Source organism: Apteryx rowi, unplaced genomic scaffold, assembly GCF_003343035.1.
Source record: "Apteryx rowi isolate R43461 unplaced genomic scaffold, aptRow1 scaffold_94, whole genome shotgun sequence".
Taxonomy (NCBI): Eukaryota; Metazoa; Chordata; class Aves; order Apterygiformes; family Apterygidae; genus Apteryx; species Apteryx rowi.
In genome coordinates, this window is record NW_020451249.1 from 176,934 (window position 1) to 196,902 (window position 19,969).

Here is a 19,969-nt window from a genome sequence, read left to right on the forward strand (position 1 = left end):
GGGCCCCGCTGCGGGCGCCCGGCGCTGTGCGGGCCGAGCAGCCGCTCCGGGAGGCCGCTAGAGCCGGCGGTGGCGCCGCTCAGCGCTGCAGGGAAACGGTTTTCCCTCTCGCAGCTCTGACAAGGACTAGCAGTAAGCCAGGAACCCGTGTCTGTGGAGTTGTAGCATCAATAATATATGTGCTGATCTCTGATTATACAGTAACGTGCGCTGAACTTGTTGGCACAACAAAGCATTTTAAAAAAAGTGAGAAAACAAGATCCATCAGGGAGCCGAAAAGATTTATTTATTTGTTTTTCAATCCTAATATTTTCAAACTCTAGATCAGCACGTACAGACCGTCTTAAGTGTTCCTGTTGTTTATTCAGCACAATATGGCTTTTTACCACTTTGCGTATGCTGCTAACAAGTTCTCTGCCTTTGTTCTAGACATACTGCGGATCGACCTATCATGGAGGGAACCCGGCAAACTAGGATTTGTCGTCCACACAAGATAAGTGAATCCTCAAAGGTCTGTACCTTTTGTGTTGCCTGCCAAAACAAGTTACAAAAATAACTGCTGTTTTTGAGAATGGGACTAAGAGGCTCCCCTTTAGATCGACTATGTTGGAGGAAAGTGAGGAATGTTCTGAGCTTCTAGAAGAGATGTAAAACCAGTGATCTGTCTGCTCAAATATTTTTGAAATATGAATTTGCTATGTTGTGCTTAAAAAACAAAAAAGTAGTAGCAAATGGGCATCTGCTCATTGTGACTCATAACTTAAAGAAATCTACATCACTGCAACACTGTATTTTTCTACTCCAGAACTTCAGTCATTAAATGAAATTTGTTTATGTTGGAAACTGTACGTATTGATCCATCTCATAAAATTAAAGCTAACTACAGAAGCAGAGTTAGACTTACTTTTTAAACTTGATCTCAGCTGGGAATCCACAGAAGTTCATCTTAAGTAACTCTTTATGCAGAATCAGGATGACAACCTACATTTTATAAGATGTTAATATCAGCAGTATTATGTTGTTTCATATCAGTGAAAACTGCTTTTTTTGTTACAGTGTAAGCACTAGGTTACAGGCATTGCAAAGCAAGCATCTACCTACCACAGTTAGAAAAGCAAAACTATTCAGTGCCTGTGTCTGTCTTATCAAAGTTGAATGAGACAGATCTCATTTTCTCTTGCCTCACTGAGGAGTAGTGATACTCTATTAACAATCCAAAAGAAATTAGATACTTGATTCCAAATGAAGTTAGAATTTTACAGTTCTAATAACAAATGTTTAAAGATAAAAAGAACTAATTCTAAATGCATTCTTTCCAGTATAATCTTTTCCTGAGTGCTGAGCCTGTCTACCTTTTAAATGGTTTAGTCTGAATGTAATAATAATTTATCACATTAAAAATTAATTAACTTGACAGCATTGTGTTATCTTCTTGCTGAGACAGCAGCTGTCACTATCCGTTAAACTTAGAATTACTGGTTAATGCCAAAATTGTTCAACAGAATATAAATAGCTTGAGAAAGCTGTTTAGTGTAAAATTTGTCTTGGTTTTGAAATGTGTAACTGTCATCTTCTGTTTCTTGCTCTCTGAATGAATGGCTAACTTGCTAAGTGGCTCAAATACGTTAATATATTCTGAGTCCATTTGGTGCCATACGTAATCATTTTATGCATGGTTTCTGAAGTGGCAGCAGGGATTTTAGCGGTACAAGTTGTCATAAGTATTTGCGGTCAGGATGACACTGCTGACTCTGCAGCCAGTTAAATAAATGGAGATCTTCGGCAACTCTTACATTCTCGTTTAATCTTGTTGTGCAAGATGGTGGTATTAGAGAATATTGAGAGAGATGATCAACCACTTAAAAGGATGAGAAGGAATGTGGTTTTGGTTTAATCCAATAACTTTGTCTCACAAGTCAAATTCAGAATGAGGTGCTGTAAGCTGTTGCTTATTACTTCTTTGTCCTCTAAGAAAACCTTTCTCATAATTGCCACAAATGTATGGTTTATCCTTTGGCGTGTTTATTCTTCTTCCCACCTCCTCCACCTCTAGGCCTCTGTTCGGGTGCCTGTGTGGCATCAGCATTTCTCAAGCTAAAAAAGAGGATAAAATCTTCAGTCTTTAAAGCCCATACTTTTTTTTTTTCCCCCCCTCTGTTACAGTTCTGTGGCAATTATATTGTTCAGTGGAAGTTCGTTTATCTATGCTATAGATCGTGTTTTAAATTCGGAGACCATGATGTGAAGTATAAGGCATACTCAGAGTTTTCGCCCAGAAAACTTGCAATTGTTGAAGCCTCTCTAGTTAGATTGGTTTAACTCTGTATACTTATGTGTATGGAGTTACCCCAAAGAAGGCTTTTTGGCAGCTTAGCCGCCATTCTTTAGAGAAGAGCATAAGCAAAACTAAAGAGAAGCCACTTGGGTATAGTGTTAAGGGCATTCATTTGGGAAATTACATCTGATAAAACTTTCTTTGTAGATGAGGTCTAAACAGAGAAGCAGACAGAGGCCCAGATGTATGTACCCCCCCCCCACCGCCCTTCCCCCAGTGTCAACAAACACAATGTGATTATTATAAAGTGGCCCTCGAGTTTTCAGTTTGGAGAGGATGTAAAATGCAAATTTCCATATATGAGTTGTTAATAATAAAAAAAATCATTTATTAGCTGCAGAGTGAACAATTGGATGGTGGGCAATTGCAGGCCCTTGGGGAGTGGTCGTGTTCCCTGCAGGTTCTTTCTGAACCTGCCAGGTGTATATTTAGGACTCTTTATGAGTTTCAGGACATGATACTGAAAGTAAATCTGTAGGCTCAGTTTTGCTGCGGAAGCCTGTCTCTCTGTGCATCACATTGTAGAAGTGGGTCTTGCTATGTATAATAAAATGCTGCTATCCTGGCTAAACCATATCTGTCATAGCACATTTGGTTATTAATGTGGATCTAGTCTTTGGCAGACTGCCTGTCGCTATACCGCCAACTGTTAAAAGGCAGAGGTGGGAGCTCAGGCTCCCAAACTTGGTATTAGCTCAGGATAATTGGCTGCCATTGTGTCTGGACAGTGGTGAGCTGTGTGCATTAATCCTGGACGTCTTGTGTGAAAGTATGATTACCAAATTATGTACACAGAGTGCACGTACAGAGTGAGATTTCCAGGCAGCGGAAAAACTTGGCTCTAGGACATGAACTTTTCTCATCCAGGTGCATAGAGAAGTCTCCCAGTGAGTTAACCAACCCATTGATGGCTTCGCTAGACAGAAATAATCATGTGCTGTCTGTTTGGGAAACTGGGAACACATATTTACGATTTTTAAAGCAGTAAACGGCAAGCAAAAGTTTGGGAAAGGAGAGGCTGAATGACTGAGAGGCTTGAGGAGAACTCAGGCCAGCTGCGTGACCTTTTCCAAAATGGATATAGGCTGAGACACCCTTTCGGGGTCAGAACTCTTTGTGGGAATGCAGTCTGAAGGGCCAGGACTGGGCAAGATCCAGAGTCTTGCAGCCAGAATTGTTTAGAGCTAACTTAATACAACACAAAGATGTGCTTCCTTTCCACCTCCTTTCATTTCTTTTACATGTTCTTACAGGCTCTGCAACTCTGTCTGTTTTGGATTTGGTAATTAAAATTTTGTATTTGCATTTAACTTAACCTGGCTTTCATTGAGACGGATCGCAAGGTAACTGACTGTACCAGCATTCCATTCCTTCAGAAGGATGATCCTAAAAGCTCTGTCACTTGACATACCAGAGTGACCAGTCCCTTCAGTATGTCTTCTACAGGACATTTAAGGGGTAACAAAATGTTTAGGTTGGTTCTTTTAAGACTGGTAACATGAGTCTGTCAGAAAGAAGGGAACACTGACCGCTTGCTTCAGAAGCTCTGTGGCATGTACAGAGCTAGCGAAAAGAATGTCTGGACCAGATGCGTCCCAGAAGGGCGATTAACGGACATGTTCTGACAGCATCTTCCCCTTTTAAAAAATATATATATTTAGTTGAATTCATTAAAACAAAAACTACCTTGGTTTCTGGAAGCAAGTAGTAGTCATATGGGAATAAGTGATCCACATGTGTGGCTTTGCACATAAATAAACAGCTATTATTTTTTGAATGCAGTGTGCGTGCCCGGAATAATATGGAAAGAAAGACAGGGATTTTACCCTAATGAGCTTACCAATGCAGAGTTCTGGAAAGACTTAAGAGGGGGTAGCTGTCAAGTAAGCACTAACCCAAACAATACATGGGCTGAATGAAAATTTGGCACATTGCTGCATGTGTGTCTCCCACTCCAAATATTTGGTGTGTAGCTTGGTGATGAGGGACTATGTAAAAAGTCATTTGGGGGACAAATAAGGAAGGAAGTGCCAGCAAGATATCTTAAAGACAATGAGTGGAAGAGTTTCAGAAAATTATGGTTTTATAAATCATGAGGGAGGAGGTTTGGATCCAGCGCTGTGGAGGAGATGGGAGTATATTATGACAGAAATGCATAGTAGGAAAGGATAGAGCCTGTATAGGCCCTTCAAAGTGAAGGTGAGGAGCTTGGGCTCATAGTATATCATATGCCAACTGGTTCAAATCAGAAATTGCAGCAGAAATAAGCTTTCTCTTCTGTGTGTGAATATATGTCTTGAGAAAACACTTTAAAAATGCTGGAGTTTCCCTTGCTAAAGAAGACATCAGTCTGATCCTGTTTGTTTATTGCAGGTGTACAGATGGGACGACCACTCTAGTCTTGTTCTTCAGAGTCTGAATGAGCAGAGGCACCGAGGCCTCTTTTGTGATATTGTCCTTGTGGTGGATGAACAGAGAGTCCCTGCCCATCGGAACCTCCTAGCTGTTTGCAGTGACTACTTCAACTCTATGTTCACTATTGGTATGCGAGAAGCCCACCAAAAAGAGGTTGAACTTTTTGGAGCCTCTTATATTGGTCTCAAGGCTGTCGTAGATTTTCTGTATGGCAGTGAGCTGTCTTTAGATGGCGGCAATATTGACTATGTGCTCGAAACGGCTCATCTGCTGCAGATCTGGAAGGTGGTTGACTTCTGTTGCGAGTATCTTGAGAATGAAGTCAGTGAGGAGAACTATTTGTACCTGCAAGAGCTAGCCTCTATTTACAACCTGAAGCGCCTTGACTCCTACATTGATTCTTTCATCTTGCAGAACTTTGGCACGCTGTCTTTCACCCCAGACTTCTTGCAAAATGTTTCCATGCAGAAGTTGTGCCAGTACCTGGACAGCAGCAATGTGCAGCAGGAGTGTGAGCATGACTTGCTGCAGGCTGCCTTGCAGTGGCTTACCCAGTACCCAGAAAGAGAGAACGAGGCTTACCAGGTTCTGGATAACATTCACTTTCCTTTGATACCTAAAAGCGATCTTCTCCATCGAGTCAAGCCTGCTGTCTGCTCTCTTCTTCCCAAAGAAGCAAACTGTGAGGGTTTTATAGAGGAAGCGGTGAACTATCATAATAATGTCACTGCTCAGCCGGTGCTGCAGAACAAACGGACTGCTCTGAGAACTAGCGAGGAAAGGCTCCTCTTTGTTGGCGGGGAGGTTTCCGAACGGTGCTTGGAACTGAGTGATGATACCTGCTTCTTGGACGTCAGAAAGGGGCAATGGGTAGCAGAAACCCCTCTCCCAGCCAGACGAAGTCACCACTGTGTTGCAGTCTTGGGAGGCTTCATCTTCATAGCCGGAGGCAGCTTTTCAAGAGACAATGGAGGGGATGCAGCTTCAAATCTCCTATATAGGTATGATCCCCGCTGTAACCAGTGGATAAAGGTGAGACTTGAGCTGTATTATATTTCTGTTTAAAGTCCTTAATGTTTGGAGTGTGTTCTTCATTTTTTGGTGGAAGGAAGATGCTCATTACATTAGTCAACGTGTAACAATGTTTGTAAATGGAAAATCGACTTGTTTAAATGGGGAAGCAGCTACTTGAATCCTTTGTGTGAATGCTTTAGTTGCATACGCAGGGAAAGAGTTTGGGGCAGGTTTTCAACTTCACTTAGAAACTAGGCATCTAATCTGTTGAAATTCCTGTTCAGCACCTAACTGCAGCTCTTTCAAATTACTTCTGAGAATAGTGCTAGAGTGGGCCTACAGAGGTGATTGCTTGGTTCAGCTTTCCCAAGCAGTAGCACACATAAATCAAAACTGGGTCTGATATAAAAAGAAAATGCCTCTGACATTTGTCAAGTGTTGATTTGCTAAATGTCTCTTAGAACAAGCTATTCACTTCCAGTCATATTGTAAAACCCTGCTGCTGATGCAGGACCTATAAAATATTATACTGTTCCTGTCTTTTTGAGCCAATAATCCTCTGTGATTCAATTCTGGTTTTGAGTGCTTCCAATATACTTTTATTTGTGGAGTTTTGCAAGGTGACCCATGTAACACTGAAACGTTTATAGAGTGGCCTGTTTCTTGGATGCTTTCTGTCATCTCCTTTTTTGAAAGAGGGTCCTATGTAACATGGTACTGCAGAAAAACAGAAGTATTTTTTGAATATAATCAAAACCAGTAGCTCCCCTTTTCAAATGAATGGGAAAAAACAGCTATCCTCAGACATGAATATACATATACGTTAAGTCAGCTTGCTTACTGGATGTTTGAAGATTTCAACATGTTGCTTTTTTGACAGGTTGCCTCCATGAGACAACGTCGTGTAGACTTCTACCTGGGAGCTATTACTGACATGCTGGTAGCTGTTGGTGGCAGGAATGAAAATGGGGCGCTTTCTTCAGTAGAGACCTATAGTCCTCAAAAAGATACATGGTCCTATATAGCAGGCTTGCCAAGGTAATAGAGATAAGTTTGGAAAGTTATCCTGTGTTTGAAGAGTGGTGGTGGAGGGAGCTTATGTGATTTTTAGTAGATGAATGGGTATCCGTAGGAGGGAGGCAAAAGGAAAAATAACCAACATTGTATCAGCAAGTGACATGCCATATAAGCAGTGTTTGAGCAACCATCTCTTCCAGGCAGTGTGCTTCAGATCAGCTCAACTGGTTTTGATTTCTGTCCCAAGGTACACCTGAAGGAAGGAAGGGAAGAGGCCTTGTAATTTTGCTCTCCGGGTCTTAATATTTTTTCCAGAAGTCACTTGGAGCTGAGTCTTTCCAGAGGCCCTGTTTAGGTCTTGATCAAAGGCTTTTATAATTTGTTTGGCCTTACTTTGTTGCCTTGCTGTGGTCATTTTCCTTGTAAGGTGTTTGTCTTTGTTTGGCTGTTTATATTGGCTTTTGCAGATGATCCACATTTACCTGTATGCAAATGCCAGATATCCTTGGCAAATGGGATTGCTCTCTCTCTCTTTCTCTCATGTGCAGTCTGAGTTAAAACTTATCTGCTCTGCTTTTCAAAGGCTTTAGTACTGAAGCTCTTACTGTAAGTAACAACAGTGAAGGATGTTACTTGTACCAGGAATCAGCATTTGGGTGGTGACTTTGTAAGGCTAGTAGGATAGCATTTAATTTGCAAACAGCTATTCAGATTTTATGGTATTTCACATTCTTGAGAATTACAAGGGTGTTGGCTATATGTGTGGTATTTTCCCAATGTCTGAAACCTGTGGCTTCAGCAGTAGTGCTTGCTTTCTTAGTGGCATCATCGACAAGATACTTGCAATTTGATTTTTTTAGAGTTTAGTTTTTTTTTCCTTATTTCCTTAGCTGCAGAATTGCAGAGCCCTAGGCAGCTAGTGAAGGCACAGAAGCCTGTTATCCAATTCTATTTTGGGTAGGTGCTGCAATGCGAGTCTGATCCAGGCTAACAGCTGGGCTTGAGTGCTCTTAAGAAGCAGGATGCTTTTTTTTCTTCTGCTCACGTAGGCAGATCTGGCAGTTGAGGCTACACATCACCATCTTCCCTGGAAAGCTGCATATGAGAGTATCTTTAGTTCTTATGCCCTTTTGTTAATTGAGGTGGCTTGTGAGATTCCAGTAACATCTCACAGAAATTGTAGCACAGCTGTTCCAAACACATTTTTCAAGGAAATGTAAATGTGGCCTGACTGCCTTGTATGTTGTTTAAAAAAAAACACTTGCCTTAGAACAGGGTTAGAAATTTTTTTTTTCCTTTTTCCTGCCTGCTTCCCTGTTCCCCCGTCCACTATATAAAAATGGTCTTTGGGTATGGTTGCATGGTTGGTTTAAGCTGATCAGATTGTAAGCTGTCTGAAAAGGGGCGGTCTTGTCTGTCTGTCCCTACTGCTTCCTGTGTGTTGGCTTTGGGAATTTTGCAGCTTCAGCATTTAAAAGTGAACCTTGATGAGATAGGGGACAAGGACTAATTTTTGGTTAGGTTGGCAAGCTGATCAGCTTGGACCAGGCAAATGTTCCCGTTATGGGATAGACCCCAGTTATATCAGCTTAGCTGGTTGTTAAACTGCAGGGTTAAGCTAGTAATGCAGTGACTATTTTAAGCTATTGCTGTACTCCAAAGAAATAGTCCTGTGTCCTGTCTCTTCCTGCCTGCTCTGTCCTGTGCCTGTGCTAGTTCTCCCTTGTGCCAGTTCAGGTGTTTGCGCAGCTGCATGGTGAACTGTCTAGTTTCCCATTTTTCCCTATAGCTGCTTTCCTACCTGTTAATACATCTTTAGTTACATCTTAATGAACACTCAGTACCTACAAATTTTCTGGCTTTCCAGCCTTCTCTCCCCTGTTTGGGAACTCTTGCATCGGGCAGCATATGGTTAGCAGCAATATTTTTTCTGTGCAGAAGGAATAAAGTTAAAATAACTGTGTTTGGGTTGCAAAAGGCAAAGATCAGTGCCGAGGTCAACAGCAGAAACTATCTTTCTGAAAGCAGATACAAGCTAATGCCACTTGAGCTCAAGGAAAAAGGTGGGCTTAGCAGGTGTGGACAGCTGCTGGAAGGGAGTGGGGCAATCTTTTACTGGTGTACTTCAGATGTATTTGCTGACAGCAGAGGAAGGATGAGAGAGAATTTTGTGATCTATTCAAGACTAGGAGAATGCATGCTGGTTACAGTTGCTTCTGCATATCTTTCCTGTCTTCCCTTCAGCATACTCTTCATCTGATCTCTGTCATGTTTTCCTACCCCATCACATGCTTTTGTTTCTCATGCTGACTTTCATTATTCTTTTTAGCCAAATGACATCTTCCCCAACCCTAATCTAGCAGCAAGTCTTCTCATCTAGGAGGAATTAGAGGGTCCAGTCCTCTGCTTCCTTGCTGTCATAGTCTCATCAGAAAACATGTCCTGCTGTATCCCTTTTGTTTAGCACATTTTATATCTTGTCCTCTGTGAAGGGAACATCCACAGTTGTTTTTTTTGAAGGGGGCAGTAGGGGAGTGTTTTTGGTCCTCTTAAGTGCATGGTCACGGGAAGCAGGCTCCCTGCCCCTAGCTCTGGTGTTGCTTCTGACTGCTCTGACCCAGCAGCTGTACGGCAAACTGTTCCTTGGAGTGATAGGCATGGGTTGTTCTGTGGTGATGGCTTGGGTGTAACTTGGTTAGAGCTGTGTGGGGTGGGATTTTCAGAAGTTATATTTGCTAAAGATTTTATTCAGACTGTTCAGATAAGGATTTTCTTTTCTTTCCAAAGAGTCATGGCTTGCCACGTGGGTGGAGGGTTTCAGGGGAAAGGCAATGGTTGCATCCTTGATAAGCAGGCCTCCTGTCCGCTTCCGAGTTCTCTGTCCTCGTTGCTGTACACAGGAACAATAATGCTCCTCAACGAAGGAGCTTTGCAGACTCTTCCCGCCCACCCCCCCATGTGGTCAAAACAATGTGTTGTTTTCCCTAACCACTTTTCTTGGAAGGAGCTGAGCTGTTTGGACTGAAATAGCCCTGTCTTACTGGAATAGAAAATGCCACATCCTGAGGCAGATGCTTAATGTGGAAAATTTCAGCCAAGCTATCTAAATGATGGAGCTGGTCCAAGTCTGCTACAAGTGAATTTTGTGCGAACCTCATTAGGGTTCATGGTTATAGGATACCTTTCCCATTCCTAAGAGAGGTGCTATATTTTTTAGCCATTTCTCCTGTCTCTTTGGGAGCAGTTGCTGCCACAGTTTCCAGTCTAGAAGGGAACAGCAGTAGCTGACCAGCTTGGCAGAGCAGCAGCTGGTGCAATGTATTCTCATCTTGAATAGACTTAGCAAAAGTGTGCTGCAGGCATCAGTGAAGTTAATTGTGTGGCCCTAGGTTAAAGTTTGGCGGAGTAACTGAGAGCAGTTGTACGAGGAAATGCGTTGAAACAGGTTAATGAATGATGGTAGCTGTTCTGCTAGTTGTCATGAATAATCTTGCAAGGTTGCAACAGATGGACTCTTAAGATTCTGAGTAACCACAGCTCGCCTGGACTTTAGTTGGAGTAGGGGATTCCCAAGGTTCTAATAGAGTTGGGCTGCATGTGGCGTTTGTTTTGTTTAAGAAGATAAATCCTAGATTTTTCTAGAGCTTACCGAATGGTGTTACTGTGACAGAAGCTGTAATTTTTGCAGCGTTATGCCTGGGAAGGTTATTCGGAATTGGCAGTTGGTTCTAATATGTTCTGAAATGAAACTTCTTTCTCCTTAATACCTCTGTCTTTTCTGTCCACTCTCTTATAGATGATGCTGCCAAAATGCTTGTTGCTTGCAGCTGGAGAATGGCTGGGCCTGTTGTATTGAAATGTCCTGTTCTGTTGCACACTTGAAAATGCCACTGTTTAAACCACAGGGCCTACAGAAAGCATTCTTTTTGAATGTTTTAAAACTGTGTATTGTTTCATGCAGTTTTCTATTAATCTGAAGCCTAATATGTGCAGTTCTGGATGAGCTTTTCATAAATTAGACTAAGTGAAGGCATCTTAGCCTGTTTCAACAGGTAATCTCCCTATATTGTAAAATAACAAATTCACAGCCAATTTGATGCTTCAGATATGATTGCCTTTTCAAATTACTGTTTTAACTATTGTTGTTCACTGGACTTACCCATTGATTAAGGCAAAAAGAAAAGCTTCAGTGTTTTTTCTATAGCAGTCTATGCTAGACTGCTTGCATGGGCTTAAGAGGAAGTGTCTACCACTTACCTGTATAGATTTCTGCTTCCCTGTTAGTATAGGGAGAGGTTTAGCCTACGTCACCCAGGGTCAGTGAAGTTCTTTAAAGATTAAAAAAACAAACAAACAAAAAAAAAAACCCACATCTGAATGTGATGAGATTGCTATCAGCAGTTCAATAACCCTCTGCTATGTGTTGGATTCAATGTCACCATACTCTTCTTGTTTTGCCTCCTAAAAACTATCTGTTATCTCACACTGCTTCCGTAGTGTGCTGTACTGCATGTCTTCAGGTAGCTTGTTGGTTAGAAGATGTGGGTTTAAAATCCCACCCAGTTTGGGAAAGGAAAGGAATTCAGGTTGTCCATCCTGTTGCCCAGATAGGTAGTCTAGCTTCTCAGACCCACCCCTCTGTGTGTGTAGAGAAGCAAAGAGTATACCAACCAGGCTGGGTGCCACAGGAGATTTGGATGCTGCTCTACTTCGTGGTCTCTTAGGGACAGGAATTGGGAGCCTATCTACATTACACGCAGCACTTCTGGAAGGTGCAAAAGCTGGAATGCACGTGCCCAGGGAATTTTGTGTTGCGTGGAAGCACTGAGCAGGATTTGGGTGCCTCCGTGGTTAGGCAGATTGTGAGCTACAGAATTTCTGAGATGCCTTTTTTGGATTAGATCTCATAGCTATCCCTGAGGGTTTTTTGTTTTGATGTGTGGTCTTTTAGTCTTGCCTTTAAGCTTCTGAAGCACATGACAAAGAAGCGATAGAGTTCTGAAGTCTTCTCTTCAAGTTCTCCAAGGATGGTACTGCAGCCCCTACAGCTGCAGTGTCTTTCCTCGGCACACTACATACTTAAGCCAAGTGTGTCATGGATTTTTGTTTCTTGTAGTGGGAGCTTGCTAAAATAATCTGATTCAGACACTGGTCAGGGATCAGAGACTTTGGTAGGTCTCTAGAATAATAAACACCTGTTTTTTTTCTCAGAAGTATTATGCTTTCAGGGTAAATGTGGCTTTTCTTGCTTTTCTTTTCCACCTTCTCCCTTGGCACCAAAGTGCTTGGTGCTTTGTATGTATCGAAGAAGTTACGGTACAATTTGCGTAGTTGAGACAAACTATTACCATGTGAAATAAAAACAGCTCGAGGTTCTATCCACATTCAGTTTTGAGCGTGTTCAGGCATGGTTCAAAAGCATTCCAGGCTAAAGCAATGTTAACATAGGTTTGTCTGCCATAGAGGTTGAGTTATCTTGAGTCCTTGACTACAAAGGATGGTAGTGGAGTGCAGCTTGATGTGTATATTGCTCTGCAGCCCCGTGGGCACTAAATTGTTTAGGCTTTTCTTATCAATGTATGAGCCAGTTCATCATGGCTGGTGCTGCAGCTACATCTTTTGACCAAAAAAAAGCATGTGCAGGAAGGATATGTTCAAAGAAGCTGAGGCTATCCCTCATCTTAGCGTTCTACTTTGAGTTCAAAAGGGTTTGGTCAGAAATATCCTTATGCAAAGTTAAGAACAGCCTCAAGATCTGGGTTTGTAGTGGCTTTATTATAGCCAATCAAAGCAATTTTCTCTTTGCCCTATGGAAACAGCATGCATGATGTTGGTTTCTACCAGCTTTTTTTGTCTTATTTCAAATATGGCCTCTGATCTATGATTAATAAGGTCTGTTGACTTGTTCTGAGGTGACTGAAGAAGTTATAACCTGTATAGCGGAAGTGGTAGAACAGACAGGTAGATCATGAAAAAGACATTGAACTTAACATGCCTGTAAATAAACTGGGCTGTGAACACTGGTGAGTAAGAACTGATTCACGATCCTGAAGCTGTGGAAGGGGAAGGCAGTAGTAGTTTTCTTGTTGGTTTTTCTTGGTTAATCGCTACTATTAAGTCTGACAGGTATCATGATTATTTCCTCTTTCTGTCATAGAATCCCTTGCTGAGATGTGGATTTTTTCCTCTCAGGCCCTCTCAGACTGATCCAACCCAAGCACTGGAACAGGAAAATGGGAGAGAAGGCCATGCCAACTAGAGCAGGATGGGTTACTTCTGTTGTATGACACACTGTAGAGGATGCCTTAAAAAGTGATTGTCATACCTTAGCGCTCTGTAGCGAACAGGTATGAAAAGGATGCCTTGAAAAGTGATTGTTGTACCTTAGCACTCTGCAGCCAGCAGTATGAATATGGAGAAAAGTTACTGGGTAACTAACAGGATTAGGGATTCTCCTGTCTTCAGTTACTGTTAATTTTCTTGTTTAGTATCAGTCCTTGTTAAATGCTGGGTATCTCAATAAAGTCCGTAAGTACTAAGACGGATTTTTTGTTTGCCTGTCCTAGGTTTACTTACGGCCATGCTGGAACAGTCTACAAGGAATTTGTGTACATTTCAGGAGGCCATGATTACCAAATTGGCCCATATAGAAAAAATCTGCTCTGCTATGATTATCGCACGGATGTTTGGGAGGAGAAAAGGCCAATGATCACTGCCAGGGGGTGGCACAGTATGTGCACCTTACAGGACCATATCTATTCCATTGGAGGCAGCGATGACAACATAGAAACCATGGCCCGTTTTGACATTCTGAGTGTGGAGTCGTACAGCCCTCAATGCAACCAGTGGACCAGAGTTGCTCCTTTGCTGCAAGCAAACAGTGAGTCAGGGGTGGCTGTTTGGGAAGGCAAGATTTATATTCTTGGAGGCTACAGCTGGGAAGAAACAGTCTTCTCCAAAACAGTCCAAGTTTATGATAAGGAGAAAAATAAGTGGTACAAAGGAACAGACTTACCCAAAGCAATTGCTGGTGTGTCTGCATGTGTCTGTGCATTGAAACCTAAAACAGATGACAAAAAGAAAAAGACAAAAACAAAAAAACATCAAGATCGAGGAAGATGACTACTTCTGGATAACCAGCCTTTGAGGATGGACTCCAAAGGAACTTTGTATTTAATCCTTTCTTTCTAACCTTGATTCTTTTCTTTTCTTTTTAAAATGGAAACAAGAGAAAGTGTCTTCTGAAGCCTCAGAAAATGTACAGTTGAATGTGTTTTTTGGATTGAACTCATGTTTAAGGTTAAAAACAACAAAAGCAAACTCCAAAAACCCCTACTACTGTATGAGGGGTGAAGTGGCAAGAGAGGTTATGCCACTCTCCTGAATGTTACAGTGTAGTCTTTTACTTCTGTGGTTCATGGCATTTCCATGCCCATCTTATTCTATTGGCATTTTAAAATAAAGTTGAATTTTTGGCTGAGATGATAGTGTAGACAGAAGGCAGAGTACAGTGTGTCCAGTTTGAAGTGACAGAGCAGTTCAGAAGCATCCGCTAAGAAAAAATGAAATGAAACTTGGACATTGTTGTAAATCTTGAATTTTTGTTCCATTAAATTTCATTTACAGTATGTTTTTGAGTTGTTAGTATCAGATTTCTGGAACACATGAGTGTTCAAAGAGAATACTGCTTTTGGTGAATGCAGATCAGATCAGCTTTTAGAGCAAATAACTCCACTGTACTCTTAAGATTCAGAAGATGTTACTATGTGGCTAAAGAGCAAATGGGAGTGACATGGGCTTGGAGTGGTAGCATTGCAGACTTTCAGATCTGGGAAAGATGACATGATTTTTGCATCCCTTGGTGGCAGGAACTGTGCAATATTTCTCATAACACAAGAGCAAGCTTTGCTTAGACTTCAAAACCTGCCCCAGAATGAGAAGAAAACTACTGAAGAACTTGAAGATTTGAGGATTTGGATGGAAACTGTATAGTTTGCCTGGAGCTTCAAAGCAGATGGAACTGATACAGTTCGTTGGGAGGTGGCTGAGTAGGTAACAGGGGGGACAAATGGCAGGAGGAGCCTCTAGGTGAACCTGAAGCAAGAATATGTCCTTCCCAGCCCCTTCAGGCTGTAGAAGCTGGGATCTGCTTCATTTACCTTCGGGCTCACAGTGGTCACCCCTAGTAGCCAGCGTGTGGGAGGGGGTTTGGGGGAGAGGGGGGCTGTACTGGGCACATCTGCTATCAAGAAGCTGATTAACCCAGGATGATTAATTGGGGTTCAGTAATCCTGAAGAAAAGCAACTTGGATTTTTTACCTGAGCTAATAGCCCACCCCTCTGCCTCCCACACCCACCTTCAAGTTCAAAATGTCTCTTCATGGAACTAACCTTTTCTGATAGGCTTGGTGGGGACTGCAGCTCAGGGCTCGCCAGACATGCAGCAGAACACCTTCCCCAGCAAGAAGGGTTTAAAATGGAGAAAACGAAAATATTCTCAGGGCTGTGTTTGGGACCCAGACAGAGGGACTGCAAATTGCGTGTTAGTCTGTGTCAGGCTGTCCCCTGCATACCAAGTAAAGAGATTTCTGACCCAAGTGTTAGTCCGTCCTCTACAAACACAGCTGATTCTGCTGCAGCTATTAAAATTCCCTGACTGTCTGACCAGCCTTTGGTTGTTCACCCTGGGGCATTTTACGAATGCACCTCTGATTTGGAAGAAGTTGATCACCAGCAATCTGATACAACTGCTTTAGTTACTGTAATAATGCCAGGCCACAGACTAGTATTCCTCCTTCCCAGAAGAAGAACTTTCTAGAAAGTTTTTAAAAACAACTTTTATACTCTTTTATAGCACATTTTGCTAACTCAGTCTCTCATTTGCCATATATTATTTACTATGGAAGCTACTGCTCTGTAATTGTGGCCCTATTGTTGCTGTCAGGAACTCATAACTGGATGGATCTTTTAGTCTTTGTAGAGTTGGTTGGGATGTGATGCAGCTGTTAAAGCAGCATTTACATTCTCAGCATTGCTAGGCAGTCAGCTATAATTGTGACTATTGTACGGCCTCTTTGCTGATAGTCCAGCTTGTCAGACGTGCTAATAAATATTCTTTATTTTCAGCTATTGGTGATCTGCTGAGTGGATTTTGAGAGCTTTGGTTTAAAGTTCTGCTGGGGAACTATTGGTTTCTTCCCCCCACCCACCTCGGTCCTCCTTTCACATCTCCCTTGTCATACGTAACCAAGTATTTCAGATTTGCCTTTTTTTTTTCCCATCTGTACTGTATGTGTACATACAGTTGATATCCTGCTACCCCCTTTTTTCTGACTCTTTACCTCATTAATTGGAAGACACTAAGAAAACATTTTTGCACTTAGAAATGTCATTAGAAGCTCTTGTAATTTAGAGAACTCCTAGATATGTTACAAGAACTTACTTGTATTGAAAGAAGTACCTCTCAATAAATTCCTGGAGTGCAAGAAAGTTACAGGACTCTTTCCCAGTGTTAAGAAAGGATTTGAGATGAATTTTGTAAAACTCCTTGATTTTTTTTTTGATGTTTAAAAAAAAAAATGCCTAAGGAGTTAGTCTTTCACTTGCATTAATGAATTTGTTTTAAAGACTTTGTACATTGCATGAGGTAATGGTTATTCTTTTTTTATCCTAAAAATAAATACATTTTGGTTATGACAAACTCATTAATGAGTTTTTTTTATATAATATATATATGTCTGAAATCCTTGCTATGTTGACTGACAGCTCCTACTTATCTTTCGGGGAAGTTTTCATGTGTAAGTATAGAACAAAGATTTCAAATACTTGCTTTGTTTCTGTTAATTGGTTGCTTGTTACTATATTTCCCCCCTCTTAGTTAAATGTGCTTATGTATTACATTGATGTCTGAAGAAATAAACCCAATTTAGAATATTGTATTCATCACTGTCTGACTTGTGTGTTGATTTAGTTGATGTTTTCTTTACTGATAAACTGGAAAAAAGTAACTAATTATTTTAAGGTGGCATTAATACTAAATGCAAACATTTTAATAGGCAGAAGCCAAATGTAACAATTTGAACTGAAGTAGAAATATAAAATATTATATGGCTAATCCACATTTTCTCCCATCATGCTCCAAATCATACAGTCCTACATAACTTTCTACATTCTTTTTGCAGCTGTGACAAAAGACCCACTCCGATTTACAATGGTTTCAAAGGTAATGTTTAATGGGGGCAGACTAAACACCGTTATGACTTCATAACATTATACTTAATTATGTAGGCAAAATATTAGCTCAACACTCATCAAAGTAAGTTTGCTTGGTTCCCCCCGCCCTGTCGTTATCCATTTATTGCCCTTTCAGAAACAAAGGCTATAAACGGGTATATGACATGTCTCATATTATTACAGACTCCTGGAGCATCCTGTGTGTCATTGCTGTAAGAATATTTCCATTAAAAAGGGAACAAATGATTACCATTTGCACGTAGAAAACCCACGGTAGTAAGTGTTGCTAAAAGCACAGTTTGGCAGGTTCTCCCCTTAGTATGGATGTTGTTTACCTAGCTGTGGCTTATTATCAGTCAGGAAGTTAGTAGTTTATTGGTAAGTGGCACATTATGTTTTAAAATAGCTTCAAAATAAACCTTCTAAATGCTGGACTGCTCTGTCAAATTGGTGTACTGGAATTTTGCAAAAATGAAAGGGAGAATATGTATGAAATGAGTGAATTTCTACTTTCATTTTCATAGTCGAAACAGCAATCTTGGCAAGTAATTAAGATTGGTAGAGAAAGGGTGCATCTTACTGGTCTCTACTCCTCCAGTTGTGGCATCGGCCTGGCTTCTGCACCTGTAAATTCCCCAGACTTCACCTGTAATCTTTGTAAGACATTTCACCTCTTGTCAGGAAGCACTGTTTTCTTCCTACCCCAGGGAAAAATAAATACTGCTCTGCCTCGTTTTAAAAAGGCTCCTAATCCGAATTCGGAGGAAAGCTCCTCTTGCCTGACACAAAGTAGCTAACAAAAAACTCCGTTCTATCTTCCCACACTTATATATGTGTATCTTAGCATCAACATGTCAAGGAGCTGCTGCCTGTAAAACTAACGTTAGATAACAAAAATCCCTGGAGATACCCTGGGGAAAAATTGCACAATGGTATGAAATACAGTTGTTTGGAACGCTTCAGAACAGAGCAGTAAATATTTTTGTTTTCAAGTTGAAGTCTTAAATTGTGAAGAATATGCCTGAGCGTCTGTCTTTCTCCACAAGAGATCAAATTGCTTTCTTCCAAATATTGATGATTTCTATATGACATTCCAGATTCAATCGATTCTTGAGTGATGGCAAAAAATGTCTCATGTCTAGAAAATTTAAAGAAAGGTTTTAGCCTTTAGTACTCTTCCTGAGAAGCAGTTTAACTTGCAGAAAAAAAGTCCAGATTCTAATTGTGATTCTTAGGTTGCTGATATGTCTTGAGGGAGCTCTGACCAATCAGAAGTTTCTATGGAAAAAAAGGAAGCATGGCAAATATAAGGGTTTTTTTTTTTAATATTGTTTTATTTTGGTTTGTTGTAACAGTTCACCTCTCTTCATCCAGCAGAGTTTGTAAAGACTTTGAACACTTCAGCAAGTAGGCAGTGTCATCCTTACATCAGACAAGTGGAAAATGAGACATAGCTTTTGCATCGCTAATGGTCACAAAGATAGAAATGCACGTCAGGATTGCAGACTTCCTTTTCTTTTGACCTGTTAAACTCAGCTGCAGTCCTTTTGATAAAATCCCTTTATTTGAGCAGGCTTAACAGGAAAGAAGATGGAGTGGAAACTGAAATTAAGAACGACCTCCTGGCCAATTCCAGATCATTTTGTTCCTATGACTTTAAAGAGTGAGAAGCTAATTACACTTTTACAAACTCTGGTTTTGAGCTGTTTTTCAGGCCATGTAAGGCAGGTGCATCCCCAGTCCAGATGGAAATGTGTTGTTGCTGTTCTGTGCAAGGTAGGGCGTACACAAGTGAAAGTCCCAGCTACACAGTTTCCTTCTCCCTGCTGATCCACTACCGGATGGATGACAGACACCAGCTCAGTCGTGGGTTTGTTGATACTAAATCCATGTTACAGCATCACATGGGCTCTTGCTGGAACTCAGGATAGCTCTGGGAACAAAAATGCAGTTGTGTTTTTATCATGATGGGTTCAGTGATGAGTAAGAAAATGGTGAAAGGAAGGAATTTAGAGGTGAGATAAAGGTTCTTTTGAAACTGCAGCCCTAAAATAGACTGCATTGCATGAGAAGAGAGAAGGCTCATACTTAAGGAAGGATGAGACACAAATAATTCAGCAAAAGGTCTGCATGGATAATTGGAACAGAATATATTGAGTCAAGCATCCACACAATCTACTAAGGGCTTGTCTAGACTTGAAATTTCCTTCAGGCTAACTAGAGCTATTTCACGCTTCAGTTCCTTGCATCAACAAATTAGTCGTGTATGTTACAAATTATCAGAAAGCTTAAGAAAAAGGAGTTTGGAGTCCAGTATGCTTCAGTGCTTTCTGGCATAAAACACCTCCTATTGGTGTCCTGCGTTACTTTGCTGATTGCTTCTACCTGTTGAGCCTTTCCTGCTCTGGTGCTGTCTCGGCTTCCCTTTCTAAATACAGGGATGCCTGTTGCTAACCTGTGCAATTTCAGGTCACAGAAAGTTCACAAATTTATGACTACTCAGCAAGCACGTTTCAGTAGTCAGGATACTCTGAAGTACGAAATTTTAGATTAAATTTTCTTGGGAAAGCTTCAGGATTGAATATCCAGCAGAATACTATTCAGAGCACTTAAGCACAGGCAGCTATCCAAAAAAGAGATTTGACAACAAAGATCTAAGCAAGCTCTACAAAGAAAGGAGAAGAGCTTCATCTGGGTTGTCAGATGTTTTATTACAGCCATTAGCAGTAGAAAGGACCTCCTTGAACAGTGAGTTCTGTCCCTTCTGGCCCAGGTATCGCATCATATAATTCCTTTTGTATGCCTGGGCCACTGAAGGTGGCTAGATTTACCTCTGGCAAAGTTCATAGGGTTTCTGTGGACATTATGTTGGAGAGGGACTGTAATGGCTGTGTTTTACAGACTCTGCCAATGACACCTCTGTTGATACAGACCTAGAGTAGGCTGGTTGAGAAC

At 41.2% G+C, this 19,969-nt stretch overlaps 1 protein-coding gene across 1 annotated transcript; it reads left to right on the forward strand.

Annotated features, from left to right (window-relative positions):
• Positions 1-406: 406 nt before the first annotated feature.
• On the forward strand, positions 407-16,723 carry KLHL36 (kelch like family member 36). Its single transcript, XM_026092032.1, has 4 exons — positions 407-511; positions 4,709-5,782; positions 6,645-6,802; positions 13,348-16,723. Exons 1-4 carry the CDS (start codon positions 452-454, stop codon positions 13,901-13,903), a joined length of 1,848 nt encoding a protein of 615 aa, XP_025947817.1. The 5' UTR covers positions 407-451; the 3' UTR covers positions 13,904-16,723.
• The last annotated feature ends 3,246 nt before the right edge of the window (positions 16,724-19,969 follow it).

Excerpts from the sequence above, each read along its gene's own strand:
- KLHL36 (XM_026092032.1), top strand. The coding sequence starts at position 452 with ATGGAGGGAACCCGGCAAACTAGGATTTGTCGTCCACACAAGATAAGT. Across the intron at positions 512-4,708 it reads AGATAAGTGAATCCTCAAAG|GTGTACAGATGGGACGACCA; the intron begins GTCTGTACCTTT and ends TGTTTATTGCAG. Across the intron at positions 5,783-6,644 it reads GCTGTAACCAGTGGATAAAG|GTTGCCTCCATGAGACAACG; the intron begins GTGAGACTTGAG and ends CTTTTTTGACAG.